The following is an 18208-nucleotide window of genomic DNA, read 5'->3' on the forward strand; positions in this document are numbered from 1 at the left end:
AATGTTTTGTATAGTATGTTATGCCAATTGAGCTTGATGTCCCCTGCGACTATGGTCTGGGCAATCAACTTCTATAGAGATTTATTGCCTCAGAAACCCAAAGGGAGTCACTGTGGGTTGGAATTGACTCAATGGCAGTGAGTTTGGTGGGTGGTTTTTTTTGTGTGTGTATGTACAGGCTAGGCACATTTCACAAAGCGCTGTTGATTAGAGAGAACGACAGCAGGTGGTACAGTTTAAGTGCTTGGCTGCTAACTTAAAGGTCAGTAGTTGGAACCCACCAGCTACTCTGCAGGAGAAAGACGTGGCAGACGGCTTCTATAAAGATTTACAGCCTTGGAAACTCTAGAAGGAAGTTCTCCCCTGTCCAATAGGGTTGCTGTGAGTTGGAATTGACTCCACAGCAGTGATTTTGTATTCTCTCTCTCTCTCTCTTTTTTTTTTAACCCCTAGAGTGTTGGTGCAAAGATTAAATCAAAATACTTTGGTTATACGTTTAGCTTAGTGCCTAGCACATGGCAGGCATTTTACAAATGTTTATTGCTAACCTCTTCTCCCTCAAGCCCGAGAAAAAAAATCCGTTGACCTGGGGTGCAACAGGATCAGCCTTTGGAGCCAAGAATTAGAAGCACTGTTTCTTTAGGCATTTCCTGCTTAGCATATGGGATCTGGCAAGTTTCTCTCTGGCAGCTCTATTTTCTGGTGGTTAGAGCAATATCTTATTGGTTGGATTTACTTCCTCCAGTGCCCTTTCCCACCGGTACTGTGGCTGTCGTTGTCTCCGAAGGGGAGGCTCTGCACACATCAGCATAAAGGAGCCAGAAGACTGCCTCCCCAGGGTTTTTCCCTGTTCAGTGGAAGGGAGATGGACATTACTGTCAATCCAATTCCTATTTTACTTGACCCAGCAATTCATCCCTCAGCTTCCTGAATCCACAGCCCCATACCTTCTTTTCTTTTCCTTTCCTTCTAATAGGTTTGTTTTTTTAAAAGAGAGTTTTAGGTTTACAGAAAAATTGTGCAGAAAGTCGAGAGTTCCCCTATACCTCCTTCAACTGCACACCGTTTCTCCTATTATCATCATCTTACATTCCAGCCTTACAATCTTTACTGTGCTTGAGCCCATTGTTGCAGCCACTGTGTCAATCCATCTTGTTGACCCTGTACTTTACTAAGCATGATATAAAGTAGAGTAATGTATCAGCGAAAAAGAGAAAGACCCTCAACGTGATAAATTGACACAGTGGCTCCAAGAAGAGACTCAAACATAGCAATGACTGTGAGGATGATATAAGACCAGGCAGTATTTCGTTCTTTTGTATACAGGGTCACTATGAGTTGGAACTGACTTGACGGCATTAATAACATCAGCACCACCACCTCACCCCATCTCCCCCCTCTTTGGGTTTCCAAGGCAGTATCTCTATGGAAGTAGATTGCCCAATCTACCTTCCAAGAAGTGGCAGGTGGGTTTGAACCGCCAGCCTTCTGGTTAGCAGTCAGATGCCTTAGGTACTGTGCCACAAGAGTTCCCATCTCTTCACATGTTGTTGTTGTTGTTGTTTGCCGTGGAGTCGGACCCAACTCGTAGCAACCCCTCCTTGGGTTTCTGAGGCAGCATCACTACGGAAGTAGATTGCCCCATCTTCCTTCCGAGGAGTGGCTGATGGTTTTGAACCACCAGCCTTCTGGTTAGCAGTCAAGTGCCTTAGCCACTATGCTACCAGAGCTCCCGTACTCAGTATATACTGTACCAGGGTTGCTTGTTTAATTGTCAGCCCTGTTGACTGTCAGGGCAGGACCATGTGTGTCCTGCTGGTCTGTTGGGGTGTCGACTGGGTTCATGGTAGAGATTTGTTCATTGAAGGTATATACATAACTCCTTCAATGCCCAACTCATAGTTCTAAGAAACAACCTCTATTTGATTCTGCTTATTGACTCAGAACCTACATACTTAGAATTAATCTACAGTTGTCTTAGTGAGTTTGTTTCCTGGAGTGGTAGCTATCCTGTTGGTTGTTGAGTGTTTTAGTTACCTCTAGTGCCGCTCTAGGAGCTCTGGTAGCGTGGTGCCTAAGGCACTTGACTGCTAACCAGAAGGCTGGCGGTTCAAACCCACCAGCCACTCTTCGGAAGGAAGGTTGGGCAATCTACTTCCGTAGGGATACTGCCTCAGAAACCCAAGGAGGAGTCATTAGGAGTTTGGTCCGACTCGACAGCACATAACAACAGTGCCTCTCTAACGGAAGTTACCACAGATGGATAGCTTTAACAAACAGGAGTTTATTCTCTTACCATTTTGGAGGCTAGAAGTCTGAGTTCAAAGTGCCAAGCTCTAGGGGCTGGGTGAAAGCCCCTCAACCTTGGGCTTCATCTCTGCCTCTTGCTCCCAGCCCACTGAATCTCACTGCTGGCTGCTGAGGCTAACAAGCCCAAGGTCGAGAAATAAAATGGCACAGTCCCAATATTACCAAACAACACAGCAGACACTAGTTCGAGTCCAGAGACAGTCCCAAGATCAGCAGGAAACATGGCAGGCTGCTAAAGGAAGACTCAGCTACGTGCAGGGTTCAAGCATGCCAAATGATGCAGACCTTTCTCACTGCTTCTCCTTATATACTGGAAGCCAACTGCATCCCTTAGGCAGGTAGCTACTCAGCTATTTCAGTAGATTCTACCATGGAGTTGATTACCAGTCTCACCATGGGGAATAACTATATCCAGCTGCCCAGCCACTCAACCAGGCCCAGTCAAGTTGACACATCACCTTAACTACTACAATTCCACCCCTTGTCAACCTGACACTTGTACAGATAGATCTTCACTGGGTAGCATATGTGCAGATTTCCTTTACTGGGTGGCTCCAGTCCCCTAATTCATCTGAGTGGCAGCCTCACCCCCTTGGCTTGGGAGGTCCCATTCCTCAACCTCTTGGTCATGGCAGATCTGCTTTCTCACTTTTGGGCAGTGGCTATGACCCCATCTTACTGGCCCACGTGAATGAGCAGTCTCATACTCCAGAACCAAGTTGATGAAGGTCTGACTCTTTGAAACCTAGGAGGCTCTGGTTGTTCCACCCCCAGAGGCCATGGTCCTACCCCTTTAGGCTGAGCAGCTCTGCTTCTGTTTCCTTAGTCTCTCTGCTTCTGCCATTAATGCCAAAGGCAACCCACTTCACCAGAAATCTTCCTACCCTCAAAGCATTCAGCTTTCTTGCTCCCTGGGCCAGCCAACCTGCTGCTCCATTTCATGCTGATATCTTCTATCAATTAATGCCCAAAGGCAACTCACTCTGCTAGGAAGCCGCCTACCCGATGGAATTTCTTCTCTGTGGGCTGGTAAGCCTATTGCTGTCTAATGCCGGTCTCTCAGCTCTGCTACTGCTGTCTCTCTGCTGGAGTCTTGCTGCTGTGGTATTGGTGCAGGGATCTCCAGTCTAGGATGTACTCCACTCCTATTTCCACATTTTAGGTATCTGTCAGAGCAGCACCTCACTCTCTCGGCACCATATTCTGTTTGGTTACCTCCAGTGCCTTTCTAAGAGAAGATAACACAAGTGGGTGGCTTTAACAAACAGCAATTTATTCTCTTACCGTTTTGGAGGCTAGAGAGGCTAGACGTCTTGAGTTCAAAGCACCAAACTCTAGGGGCTGGGTGAAAGCCCCTTGACCTTGGGCTTCAGCTCTGCCTCTTGGTCCCAGCCCATTGAAGTGTCTCTTCACTCAGGCAGCTGCTGGCTGCTGAGGCTAACAAGCCCGAGGTTGACACATAAAATGGCACAGTCCTAATATTATCAAACAACACAACAAAGTACTAGTTCAAATCCAGACACAACCCCAAGATTGGTAGGAAACCTGGCAGGCTACTAAATGAAGACTCAGCTACATGCAGGGTCATGCATGCCTAAAGCTGCAGACCTTTCTCAATGCTTCTCCTTATACACTGGAAACAGACCACATCCTTAAGGCAGCTACTCAGCTGCTCCAGTAGATTCCACCATGGAGCTGATTACCAATCTCACCATAGGGAGTAACTACATCTAGCTGCCCAGCCTCTCAACCAGGCCCAGCCAAGTTGACACATAACCTTAACTACCACATTCAGTCACTCCACCTAAGAAATAAGAGGTTGGAACTGTGTTTTAGGATGCTGTGTGGTCAGTCCTGTGCACACTGTTAATATATGCAATAACTGCCAGCTGAAAATAGTAACAGTTTAGGCTATTTTTTTTTTTTTTTTTGACAATTGAAAAGCATTCTTCAGGTTAACAAGCAGTTTACAAAATGGGAAATAGAATGAATAATATTAATAAAGTGGACAGTGTTCAATCCAGGAAATGCACAGTGAGATGAGATACCACTTTTTTTTTTCCCCCCACTTTTAAATGAACAGAATATTTGATATATGTGAAATTCCAGTATTGGCAAGGGTGAAGGGAAACTAATACTTTGCCATTGGTGTGTAAATTGAAACATGTTTTTGAAAACAATTTGTTAGTAGGTATTATGTCATCAAACTGTTCTCATTCTTTGATTTGTTACTCCTACTTTTAGGAATTTAGTCTAAGGAAAAATCCAGAATATGGAAAAACCAATCTGCATGAAGATGTTCCTTGTAGCATTATTTATAGTAGCAAAAGTGTGGAAAAATCTAAATGTCTGAAATAAGGAAGACATAACAATGGTGGATGATTCACTCAGAATGTTATGTAGCTGGAAATGAGGCTCAGGAGGTGGGGCTTTATGTATTGATATGGCAAGAGAGCAATTAAAAAAGATAAGATGGAGGGAATAAGTACAACATGATTCATTTCTGGGTGTGCATAGTTAAAAGATAAAAAATTGACAGAGTATAAAAATTTTCTGGAAAAATAGATAAGAGGGGGAAATAGGATAGGACTAGGTGGAAGAAAGAGGCAATAAACTTAAATTATATCCTCTATAGTGGTTGAGTTTTCTTTTCTTTTTTACATTGTGCATTATCCTAAAACAAAAAAAAAATTAAAGATGTCTATAAAAACTATAAGGAGCCTTGATGGCTGCAAAAAGGATGTGGGGGCAGCATCTTCTGACCTCCTCCAATTTCACGGGAGTCACCACCTGCAGCTCAAGGCTTACTCCTATGAGGCCAGACATGCAGTCACCCTTCAGACTTTCTGCCAGCTCTGACACCAACTGACCCTCCCAGAGCACTCTGGGTTTGTTTCAGTGGCCACACAGAACTCACAAACGATACTCACAATCATGGGGTTTATTAGGGAAGTAACAGGCTACAGTTCACATTCAGGAACACCCAGGGTACAGTTCTTCAATCAGGACAGCCTCCCCTTGGCCATGCCCTCAGGCAAGCCTCTCTTTGGCTCTTGACCTCTCCCCCTGACCTCTGACCTTCTTGGGCAAGCTCTTTTAGCTCTGCCAGTAGGTGCTCTGGGAGCTCTGGTAGTATAGTGCCTAAAGCACTTGACTGCTAACCAGAAGGCTGGCAGTTTAAACCCACCAGCCACTCATTGGAAGGAAGATGGGACAATCTATTTCCGTAGTGATACTACCTTGGAAACCCACGGAGGGGTCACTATGAGTCGGGTCCGACTTGATGGCACATAACAACAATAGATGAACCTACATATATCCCATTCTACCAGCAAGCCTCCTGCCCACAGGTGCACAGCTTTCTTGCTCCATGGGCAGGCAAGACCACCACTTGTGCTTCTTGGTTGCACAGCTGCTGCCGTCTCTGCGGGTCATCTCAGCCAGTCATCTCTGCATCTCTGCCAAGGAGGTCGAGCTCAGAGATCTCAGGTCCAAGGATTTGCTGCACTCTCTCTCCAGCTCTTCTCTCTTGATGGCAGTGAGCTCCCTGTTTCTGTCTCATTTTTGTTGTTGTTGTTATGTGCCGTTGAGTCAGACCTGATTCATAGCGACCCCTCCTTGGGTTTCCGAGGCAGTATCATTACGGAAGTAGATTGACCCTCTTCCTTCCGAGGAGGCTCATTTTAAGCCCAGTAGTATAGCAAAATTAGAGTTCCATATATTTTATTTGCATGGTCCCACCCCCACAAGGGTGCCATGTACCTTATTAACATTACTAACAAGCTACCGAATCCCCTTGGTGGGCCACAAGCACCTTACATTTGCATAGTCCCACCTAGTAGTCTGGGGGAGCCACAAAGACTATGGCTAGAATGGCCATACCAAGTAATTCGTGTACACCACAGTGGCACAGTGGTTAAGTGCTTGGAGCCCAGAGGCTCCATGAGAGAAAGACTTGGCAATCTGTTTCTGTAACTCTATGGAGCAGTGCTACTCTGTCACATGGGGTTGCTATGAGTTGGGATGGATTCAGTTGCAACCAACAACAACATAAAGGCAATTGTAACATAGAAATGCTTATAATATGCAAAAAGAACAATGTACAAAATCACATATATAAAGTACAGTTGTAGCTATGTGAACAACATGAGTAGAGAAAGAAAGGAAAGTATTCATTGGTTGTGTTAAAGTGCTGGGATTATGCTTTATTTGATCTATTTTCCAATGTAAAAATTGCTTTACATTAATGATAGAAAAATTTAACAGAAAAGCTATATGCTCACAAAACGAAAAAGGAAAAATTCTTTGTTACAGATGGCCTTCTCCTATCAGAAATACCATGTCTCCCTGTTCTGTTTGTTTCTGTTGTAGTTTTCAAAGGCCCTGGGTGAGTTGAGGATGATGTTGAACCTCTCTTTGTAAGGATTGTTTCTTTTTCCTCCCTCTCCTTTTGCTCCTTGGCTTATGCAGTGGTAATTCTCTTCTCCTGCCCTTTGTGCAGAGCCCGCCCACTTTTGGGTTCCTCTTGGACATCGATGGCGTGCTGGTGCGGGGCCACAGGGTGATCCCCGCTGCTCTGGAAGCATTCCACAGGCTGTTGAACTCCCAAGGACAGTTGCGGGTGCCTGTAGTCTTTGTCACAAATGCTGGGAACATCTTACAAGATGGCAAAGCCCAGGAGCTGTCATCCCTCTTTGGGTTCAAGGTAAGGAGGTACCCAGAGACGTGAGAGCCCAAGGACTTTGCTCCCATGGGAATCCCCCTTTCTCCTCTAAGTCCCCTTCCCCTGGTTGGGGTGCACTATTGATGAGACCTAGATCCTGGCCAGTTGATCAGTGCAAATCTTTCAACCCTTCTGGAAAAGCAACTTTAAGTTCAATCCCAGCCCCATGAATAGAGCCCCATCAGTAGGTCATTATGTAAAATAATTTTACATATGTGGGAGAGCTCAAAAATCCTGCCCATGTATTTGACAGTTTTATTTTACGGTATCCATTTCTCCTGGGCGTCGGGAGTGTCTCTTTTGCGTTGTCAGCTCCTGGAAAGCAATGGTCATGTTTGTCTAAATCTCTACATACCAGGTGGGACTTGAAGTAACACACCTTGTTCGTATACATAAGATGTACATGTTTGAATGAACGATGTCCTCTAAAAGTAGTCCCACATTCCAACATTTACATGTCTTTTTAAGGGTAGATTTAGTTTTTGGGAAGGAGTCCTTTAGAACTAAGAGGTTATAAGGTGGCTGATTGGATGATACTGTTTCAGTATTAATGCAACATGCAAAGGAAGAAAACTGGTTCCTCTCTGTGGTTTCCAGAGAGGGTTCCAAAAACATTCTGAGAAAAGGCTGCATTGTTAGAGTTAGTTTAAATGTTAAAGTATTTAAATAGAACTGAAAACACAAAGTAAAACTGAAAGGTAGATTTCTATGACAGTGACCAAAAACATGCACAAAACCCTGTGTTTTCAGACGGCATATTGAGAAGTCCGGGGTTAGAGAGCTGAGCAAGCAGGATTGGTCAGAACCTACATCTGAAGCCATTTCCTGTTGTCTTGTTTTATCTGGCAAGAACCAAATTAGAGAGGTTTTCCTCTCACCTGTTTGGTGCCAGAAAGGGCTTTGTCTTTTTTTTTTCTTTTCCTTTCTAGGTGAGAGAACCTGCCACCTGTGTCCACATTATTGTCCCTCAATGGTTGTTTTCCTCTGCTCTCCTCTGTCTCTTGACTGTCCCTACAGGTGGATCCTGACCAAGTTATTCTCTCTCACAGCCCCATGAAGCTATTCTCACAATTCCACAGCAAGCGGATGCTGGTGTCTGGGCAGGGACCCCTAGTGGAAAATGCCCAGGTGTATCCTTTTGGTCTTTCTTGCTCTGCCTGAAGAGGAAGGTGCAGGACTGGAGCCTTTCATCGCATGACTAAATGAGTGGGGCCATAGTGAGGAGAGGTGCTGGGTGCAGAGGGCCAGGGGCTCAGGGAATACGTGGTAGGCTCTCGGGAGGGAGAGAGGGCAGTTCCCAGAGGTTGTCAAACCTATAACGGGTGGTTTCCAAAATCCATACATCAGAATCTTCTGGGAACTTTGAAAATACAGATTCCTGGGCCTTACCCTGGAGAGTCTTGATGAACGAGTATAGGTCAAAACTGTAATCTATATTTAAAAACAAACATACAACAAAAAACACCTCTCCAGGTGATTCTGATGAAACTAGGCTTAGGGACCATGACTCTAGACATCTTCATTAGGGTGATCAGTCAGCTTACCAGCCAGTATTAACTAAGCATCTGTAGTGAACTCATCTTTTTTAAGCATGTGCATACATAAGAAGAACAAGACTCACTTGGTCCCAGTTTTTAAGCAGTTTATTCATCTGTTCGTTTCAGCAAACCTGTGCTGAGCACATCTTGTACACTAGCACTGTGTTGCATGCTGGTAAAGGGGAGGTGCCCTAAGGTAAGGGCTCAGTCATACTTGAGGAAACAAGAATAACACACCTAGGAACAATCAAGGAATATAGAAGATAGCATATGACTGAAGGCTGAAAAGAGCAGTGTAGGTTCTAAGTATCACAGGTGTTCTGAGGAATATCCTAGGAAGGAATTTTCTGTGGCTTCATGGAAAGGTACAACTGGGACACAGGAGATGGTTGAAGTTTTACAGGCAGGAGAAATTGCATTTATATAGATAATAGGCTGGAAAGAAAAAGGTTGGGGAGGAACCTAGAGACTTGGAGCAGGAGGTTGGAATGGGGTAGGATGAGGAATAAGAACAGGAATGGTGGTACCAAGGGGTGGGGAGCCTTGGAAATAAATCCAAAGAACGTGAAATGCCTTCTGAGAGCTGGGGAGTCAGTTCGGGTTTTGTAGTTGGGGGGGGGTTGATCTGATGGAAGCATCATTTTGGGGAGATTCCTTTTTTTGTGTGTATATGATTTGGGTGAAAGATTACAGAGCAAATTCACTTTCCATACAGCAGCTCACATATACTTTGTCTCATGACATTGACTACAATTTACCACAATGCACAGTTCCCCTCCCACTTCCTCCCCATAGTTACCTCTTCACTGTGTCCTTTCCTCCATGCATTCCTGCGCCCTGAGCTGTCTCCCTGTGCATACACAGCCCTTCTATTCTCCCATGATTGTTGTCTCCAAGGAGCATATCTACCTAATGTAAATGTTCAGCTCCTATGCCTGTCTTTTGTTTGGCTGGAAGCCACAGGTGTGGGTTCAAATCCAGACCTGAAGGGCAGCTAGGGACCATAGTCTCAGTGGTTCCACCAGGCTCTATCAGACCAACAAACCTGGTCCTTTCCCTCCCCCCCACCAAATGATTTTGAGTTTTGTTCCACATTGTTCTCCCACTCTATCCAGGATCTCCTACATAGATCCCCTGCTGAGTGGTTGACAGTGGTAGCCAGGTACCATCTAGTTCTTCTGGTCTCATAGTCGTATAGGCTAAGGATTGCATGACGTACCAGTCGCTTGGACTATTTGTTTCCATGAATCTTTGGTTTTCTTCATTCTTCTTTGCTCTGAATGAGGAGAGACCCATCATTGCATCTAGATGGCTGTTTGCAAGCTTCTAAGATCCCAGTCGCTACTCACCAAAGTAGGATGTGGAACAATGTTTTGTATAGTATGTTATACCAGTTGAGCTTGATGTCCCCTGTGACTATGATGCCAAGCCCACAGGTTCAACTACTCGTTCCCTCTGGGTAGCTGGCTGCGGTCAGGAAGTGACTACAGTCTTGTCCCTTGTCAGCTCTACTATACACCTGGAATTCTTACAGAACATAGCAATACACTTGTAGAAACATTGTCTGTCAATGCTATACATGGTCTTGGGCACACTCCCCCCTGCATAGACATACCTAATAGTTCAGCCTGTCCACCCATATATCCATTGGGGAGATTCCTTTTGAGAGTGATCTAAAGCTGTGCTCTGTTATGATTGTAAATTGGATTTGAGGATGGAACAGTAGAGGCAGGTCTTGGGGGAGATAAGACTGGACCTGGCTTGCCCCTCCACAAGGCATCCCTTCCTTGCTGAATTGTATACATTGTTCAAGATTCAGCTCAAGTGAACCCTCCCCAGGACTCTTGCCTCACTACTTGGCTTCCTGGGGAATCTGCTCTTCTAAACTCCCACACTTAGTGGCAGTGCTGCTCATAGGGCACTTATTTGATGGGCTCTCAGCAGGTGTAAATTCTTGAGGTGTGAGAGGTTCTGGTAGCCTTTGTGTCCCTGGTAGTGCCTAGCATAGGATGTGGCACCTGCAAATGTTTGGTGGCTGCTGTTGGAGTGCCCTGGAGTCACTCGTCTCCACATGGTGTGCCTGACCTTTAGGATTTGTGTCATCTTCACTGGGCTCTGTTTGGGCCCTGATGGTTGCCTCCTGCCTGGGGTTGGGTGGCCTGGTTTGATCAGGACTAGGTCAGTCTAGTTCCTCTCACTTGTGATTTGATTCACACATTCAGAAAAGCGTCTGCCCCCAGAGCTGTCCTGCTTTGCTTCCCTAATCTTGCTGTAGACTGGGCTTCCAGAATGTGGTTACTATGGACGAGCTGCGGACAGCTTTCCCTGTGCTTGATATGGTTGATCTTGAGCGGCGGCCAAAGACCACGGTAATAAGGGGCACAGGTTGGGTCATGCCACCCTTTTGCATCACTCCTGGGCTTCTGTGTTCAGTTCTGCCCTCCTGGTCCCTCCATTGGCTCCGCTTGCTGATCTTGCAGTCCCTCCCGCTCAGAGCTGCCTTTTGTCTGTACTTCTGCAGGGATGCCTTCCTAGAGAGACACATCTGGCCTGGGAGTTTGCTCCCGTAATATGTAAGAATGACCCAGAGGAGCAACAAGCTCCTACACCTATTCCTTTCTGTGTGGTTTGTAATTAGCTAAGAACCCCTTCCTGAGCCTCAGCATCTCTTCCCATTGTATGTTGTGTGCTGTCAAGTTGATTTTCAACTCATAGAGACCCCATGTGACAGAGTAGAACTGCCCCACAGGGTTTCCTAGGCTGTAATCATTATGGGAGCAGATTGTTAGGTCTTTTCTCCAGGAGCCACTTGTGGGTTCAAACTGTCAACCTTTTTCAACCTTTTGGTTAGCAGCCGAGCACTTTAACTATTGTACCATCAGAGCTGCTTCTCTTTTCATCAAGAGTCTTATATTTTACCAGCTGGCTTTTCCAGTGCTGCTTGGGAGAATCATTGACCTTTGTTAAGATAATAATCACTGTTGCTACATTATCCTGAAGCATGCTACAAAGAGTTGTGCTTAGGAGTGACTACAGGAGAAGCAGCTTGTTTGTAAAAGTAACAATGGCAATTCTGAGTATCTGCTCTTGTGCTTTTTGAGTTTTGCTAGCATTTGAAATCCCCGGTTTGATTTCTTGTCTCTTCAGACAGTAGCCACAAAGCCTCTCAGTGAGCCTTAGTTTTGCACCTTCTAGAGGATCTCTTGGGAGCTCTCGTAGCATAGTGCCTAAAGCACATGACTGCTAACCAGAAGTCTGGCGGTTCAAACCCACCAGCCGTTCCTTGGAAGGAAGGTTGGACAATCTACTTCCGTAGCGATACTAGCTTGGAAACCCAAGGAGGGGTCGCTATGAGTCAGTCTGACTCGACAGCATACAACAACAACAACAGAGGATCTCTTTGAGGTACCCCTTGGCCCTTCTCTCCCTCATGTGAACTTTATAGATATCACATAGCCTATATTTTAAATCAAAATAAAATTGGATAAAATGCAGATACAAACAGATGAGCTTTATTTATTTATTAAAGTTCCTCCTCCTCCAGAGCTTTCCTATTAAATCAAGCCCTTCATCCCCTGGGAAATCTTTCTCCTGGAACCATGCAAATTATGTGGAGAATCAGAATATGAAAGTTGGAACAGATCTCAGAGAACCCTGGTTCCCTGAAATGAGGACTGAGCATCACACAAGGGAAGCGTCTCACCCTAGGCCACATAGCTGGTTAGTGGCAGAGCTGAGACTGTAATAACCTGGGGAAGAAGTGAACCCCAAGAAGCTCCTGCCTTCCAAAGTGACATGAAGGAAAATGCTCCATCATGCCCTGGTGGCCTCTTTTTTTCACCATAGGCTCACCTTCATCTTTACCTTCCTGATTCTAGACTCTCGCTTGGCTCATACCTTACATCCTGTCCTTGCTGGAGGATGGCTGACCAGCCCTTTCTCCTGGCTGAACTTCATATGTGGTATCACTGAGCCTGTTCTGTGACCAGCCTCATCATTCTCTTTTCACCTTTTGCGAATCTTCTTCCTTGGCCCTGTCCAGCTTTTCTTTGGCTTGTGCTAGACCACAAAGGATGGCTTTTGATCTGTGTGGAATGAGTCTTTCCTCCCACCCACCCTCGGGAACTGGGGTGTAGCTCTCTGGAAGTGGAAGGTGACTGTTACATTGATGGGCTCTTCTTTGTTTCTTGGCAGCCCATTCTGAGGAATGACTTTCCAGCCATCGAAGGTAAGTGGGATCTTGTGTGGGTGTGGTGTCTGTTTTTTCTCTCTCCAAGGTCAGGCCAGCAGCCTGTGGAATGGCAAGGGTGGGACTGGGTGGCAGGACATCTGGGCTCTGTCTTGGATCTGCCTTCCTGCCTCTGAGATATTTATTAGCTGTTGATCTATCCTTCCCCATGTTGCTCACCTAAATATTCCAGAAGAATCTAAGCTTTAGAGAATCTTCAAGTGGAAATGTACCTAGCAGTAATCTAGTCCAGTGTTTCTCAGCCCTATTAAATCCAGTTCTCCTGTTGTGTAACAAAAATATTGTAAGGTTCCCTTCACTGTTCTGAAATGAAACTCATAGAAAATAAAACCTTCCTATACACACTTATTAAAGCTTAGTAAAATGTTTACACCTAAACATAGAATCACCATGAATATTATAGCTAAGTACTAGGTGGGACAATCAAATCTTACTAGGATGTGGAACAGTTTTTCATTGTGTAGGACTGTTTTAGGAGCTCTGGTGGTATAGTGCTTAAGGCACCACTACTAACCAGAAGGCTGGTGGTTCAAACCCAACAGCCGTTCTGCAGAAGGAAAATTGGGCATCTGCTTCTGTAGAGAGACCACCTCGGAAACTCAAGGAGGGGTCGCTATGGGTCGAATCCGACTCGACAGCAGTGAGTTTGGTTTTTGGTTTTTTGGAGGACTGTTTTGAGTATCTAGTATCTCCTATCCTCTCCCATAACCCTCACCCACTGTGTCAGTCATTGTGACAGAATATGTCCTTCAATTTTCAACACACCTTCCTAGAGGTCAATACTGCCCCTTTGAGAGCCACTGATTAGTTATAAGCCCACTTCATGGGCTTGTCGTTTGTTGAGTGCTTGCTATGTGTCTAGCACTGGGTTAAGTGCTTTATTTATTTTAGTTCATTTTTAATCCTTTTAACAACACTTTAAGTACATGTTGTTATTATGTGGTGGAAGAAACTGAAGCTTAGAGAGCTCAACATTGCCCACAAAAGATTGTCCACAGTCATACAGGAAAATTGTCAGAACCAGAGTTTGAATTCAGATGCCTGTGACTTCACAGCCCTCCTCACAACCATCAGGTTGCACTGGCCCCTGGACTCAGAGAGAAGTGTGTGGGGTGGGGTAGGGGAAGAGCAGCCATCATTAGGAGGAAACAAGTCTAAGACTTGTTGCAGTGGCTTATTTTTTTCAAACCCTTTCTGTGTAGTACCAGTGGACACAAGTTAAAATGGAACTCTCAGGAAGCACCTCTTTGGGCCCTGGGTATTGCTCATGTTGGGTGAATGAGTAAACAGCTCTTTCAGGACTGAGTCAGGGAGCCAGGCCATGCCATGGTGAAGTGCACCATGGGTGAAGACCTTGTGGTTGGAGAGCACTAGCTGGGCTCCTGAAGGCCTTCAGCCAGCCTACCACAGAGATCTGGCGAGTGCCCTGCAACCCTCAACCCCATGCCCTTGCTCTTTAAAGGAGTGCTCCTCCTTGGGGAGCCTGTCCGCTGGGAGACAAGCCTGCAGCTGATCATGGATGTTCTCCTCAGCAATGGGAACCCTGGGACTGGTCTGGCAACAGCCCCCTACCCCCATCTCCCTGTTCTGGCCAGCAACACAGACCTCCTCTGGATGGCTGAAGCCAAGATGCCCAGGTGAGGACCTAGTATCCCTGGCTTGTCCCACTGCTGTCTGGGAAGCCCTGCTGACAGTTCCCACCCACCATTCTGTTACTCAGGGTGGTCAAAGCCCTACCTAGGGAGGCCCTCTGGTTGCCATAGTAACTTGGCCATCTGAGAGAGCTTTCAAGGATCCCTCCACATATTAATTATTAAACTAATGCTACAGATTACTGAGCAAGTACTGGGCTAAAGACTGAGCATGTCTTGAAGTGAAGACACACAAGCCCTGCCTTCCAAAATCATAACAGAACATCTTCTCCTGACTCGTGGAACTCAAAAGATGGTTACTTTCTGAGATGTAGTGATGCAGATTGTTCTGCTGCTCTTCCTTCCTTGCCCCCACCTTGGAGCATTGGTTCTTTCACTTTTTTGTTTCCTTTTATACGTAAGATGTAGGGATGAGGAAAGCAAAGATTATTCTGGTGATTGTTTAGACCAGAGACTGAGACCCAGACTAGAGAAGTGACTCTCAGCAGCATGTAGGTATTGAGAGGGCCCTTACTTCCAGCCCAACTGTGTGGACATCTTCTGCCCTATCCTTTTCTGGGGCTGCACACAGGCATACAGCCCTTTGTTCTGACCCTCAAGGTGCATTACTGGACAACCAGCTGACGGCTGCTGTGTTGTGTTTGACTGCTCTTATCTTCTAGGCCAAAGTCTAGAGTCCTTCTCATTCCTCCATAACTCCCAGCAAGCTGTGCAAGCAGGCAATCAACAGAGGGAGCTCAGGACCCAGTACTGCCTGAAGTCTTGTGGTTCAGCAGCTCCAAAGAGATTGGGGATTATTGTCTCTTTTCACTTTTAAAGTGTATCTTTGTAGCACGAGGTTAGGTATTTTCACTGAAGTTTTGTTTCTAAAGTTAGGGCATGCAGACACTAGGTGAGGGGGGTTTGGTTATGTTGGCAGTGGAATAGCAAGGGGCACATTTCAATTTATAAATCAGATTTGAGATTAATTTTTCACTCAATAATTTAAAAGTTGAAAATAGCATTTGTAAAGTAAATGACACTGAAATATAACTTTACTATATATAGTACAGTCAGGATTTGGGTTAGGTACAGGGGAAGAGAAAACAAAAGTGTCTTAAATAAGATAGAAGTTTATTTCTTTCTCAGGTAAAAGAAGTCAGAGATAGGCAGTTCGGGGCTTGTGTGAGGTTCCAGCATGTTAGGCTTATGCAATCCTTACCCCTTCACTACATAGTCCAAAATAGCTGCCAAAATCCAGCCATCATGTCAGCATTCCAGGAAGCAGGGAGTAGGGAGGGTAGAGAAGGCAAGCCTAACACTTCTGCTTTCATTGGGTATTTGACTGTAGCGCAGTCACATGGCCATACTTAGCTGTAAGGGAGGCAAGTGAACACACATTTTCATGCCTAGTGGCAGCGTGCTCAGCTGAAAATTGGTCCTGAGAAAGGAGAATGGCAAGCATAGTCTGCCACAATCTAAAGCAGAATTTAAGCTTAAGTTTTTGGAGCCAGATTGCCTGAGTTGGAATCCTGGCTTTACCACCTTGACCTATTTACTTACTTTCTCTATGCCTCAGTTGTAAAACGAGGATACTAATAACTACCTCGTAGGGTTTTTCTGAGAGTTAATTGTGATTTGCTGTCTCTGGTGCTAGACTAGTAAGCAGTTCTAGTACTGGTAACTATTCAATAAATGTTAGTTCTTCTTGTGAAGAAGATCCATTTACCACCAGGGTCCTGGAGTAAAAAGATGAGTATGCACTGGTTACAGTAGGTGGGTGGCTTGGAAGAGCCTGGGGAAGAGAGAGACTGAGCTGCTAGGCTGTCTTCTCTGGCAGGTTTGGCCATGGCACCTTCCTCCTGTGCCTGGAGACTATTTATCAGAAAGTCACAGGCAAAGAGCTGAGATATGAGGGCCTGATGGGCAAACCCAGCATCCTTACTTACCAGTATGCAGAGGACTTGATTCGACTGCAGGTGGAGAGGCGGGGCTGGGTGGCCCCCATCCAGAAACTCTATGCTGTAGGGTAAGCTTCACTCATCTACTCCATCCCTTTCATAACTTCCTTTTCCCTTCCCCCCGATCTACTCTCACTCTTCCCTTCCCAATAACCCGTTCACACCTCACCCCCAAAGTCATTGTCTGCTCTCTGTCTCGTAACACTGAACTTTGGTTTTCTCTTCTCTTCTATTCCGGTATGGCTGCCCTGCTAGTGATAACCCTATGTCTGACGTCTATGGTGCCAACATGTTCCACCAGTACCTGCAGATGGCAAAGCGTGAAGGGACAGCAGAGCTAGGAGCTGGTGGTCTGAAGAAGCAGCGGCCATCGGCAACACAGAGCTGCACTTCCATCCTCGTGTGCACTGGCGTGTACAGTCCCAAGGACCCGGAGCCCATGGAGCCTGCCCAGAGAGGAGAGGAGCCTCCATTCCACGGGCACCGGGACTTCAACTTCAGTCCAGGGCTTATGGAGGCGTCCCACATTGTGAACGATGTGAACGAGGCTGTGCAGCTGGTTTTCCGCAAGGAGGGTTGGGCTTTATAGTGAGGGCTGTGCAGTGGAGGTAAGGGGAGCCTGGAGCCAGCACTGACTCCTCTGCTGGCTTCTCACATCAGGGCCTGGCTCCCTTGCCCCTTTCTCCCTGCTGCTCCACAGGGGTCATGTTACTGGTCACTTGGAAGAAGACCGTGGCTTTTTTCCTGCTAAGCAGTAGCCAGAAAAAGGTACCCTGAGTGGCATTTTGGGTAGAATGACCAGGATTTCCGGAACCCAGTTCCTCTTCTGCCTCTCTTGGCAGTCTGACCTCAGGACAGTCCGTTCACCTCTGTGCCTCAGTTTCCTTCCCATTTCAGTAGGGACTTACTGAAAAAAGGTGAGATGGTGTGGAATGATGTATTAGTTTCTTCAGGGCTTCTGCCCTCATTGAAGGAACCACTGCATGCCAGCAAGGTTTGTAGCCAACACTCTGAAACTGCTTTGTACTGTATTTTCATTTACTGCCCAGAGATTTTGGGCTTATTTTTTAAACTTAAAATAATCATAATAAATATTCGTTACGCTGTCTCTTAATATGCTTTATCTGGATAGACTGCTGATTCCATGAGGGAGAGGTAGGTAGATGGTGAGTGGCATGAGTGACCTCGAGGCAGAGAGATTTGTGGCATTTCACTCCCACGAGGTGCTGATGTCTTTTCTTATCTCTGCTCCTCTTCTTCCCACACCCAGTCTGGGCTGTGAAGCCAAATCTATCTAGGAATGACTTACACCCAGGCTTTGGCATACTCAGCGACTGTTATGGAGAAGAAAGGGGATCTCATTTTTTATCTTGTTCTAAAGGAGGGAGTTTTTCTGTAGTGATTCTAGAACCTGTGTGTTTGTTCCTGTCAGCCTTGGTCTAGGTGTAATCCAATTCCAGTTTTTCATTTGTCTGTGTAACCCATGACCTCAGTTATCACCAAGTCCCTGGTAAGTCCTTGTCCTCATCTTAGTTGCATTTGACACAAACTCCCTTCCCTCCGTCTTAAAACACTCTTCACTTTGCTGCCTGTGACTGACTTCTTGACACCTGTTTTTGGATGCCTAGTAGTTTAGAGGTGAGGGAACAAAGGAGCTGGAGAAAAGAATGGCCAGTGAAATAGGAGCCCTGAGAGCTGGTGTCTTGGAAGCTGAGTGAAGGAGGAAGTGATGAACTGTGTTTCTTTGGAGATAGGGCTGCCTCATGAGGTGGTGATCATGCACAAGGAGAGACCCA

General features: G+C 45.9%; 1 protein-coding gene across 1 annotated transcript in view; it reads left to right on the forward strand.

The window, feature by feature from the left end:
• HDHD5 (haloacid dehalogenase like hydrolase domain containing 5) overlaps positions 1-17001 on the forward strand; it is a 21584-nt gene extending 4583 nt beyond the window's left edge. The window contains exons 2-8 of the mRNA XM_007937178.2: positions 6812-7015; positions 8051-8163; positions 10847-10940; positions 12766-12799; positions 14283-14457; positions 16292-16480; positions 16668-17001. Coding sequence (XP_007935369.2) covers positions 6812-7015; positions 8051-8163; positions 10847-10940; positions 12766-12799; positions 14283-14457; positions 16292-16480; positions 16668-17001 — 1143 coding nt within the window. The remainder of the gene's footprint in view (positions 1-6811; positions 7016-8050; positions 8164-10846; positions 10941-12765; positions 12800-14282; positions 14458-16291; positions 16481-16667) is intronic.
• The last annotated feature ends 1207 nt before the right edge of the window (positions 17002-18208 follow it).

The sequence above is a fragment of the Orycteropus afer genome, unplaced genomic scaffold, assembly GCF_000298275.1.
Source record: "Orycteropus afer afer isolate SDZICR_OR568_19922 unplaced genomic scaffold, OryAfe1.0 scaffold00040, whole genome shotgun sequence".
Taxonomy (NCBI): Eukaryota; Metazoa; Chordata; class Mammalia; order Tubulidentata; family Orycteropodidae; genus Orycteropus; species Orycteropus afer.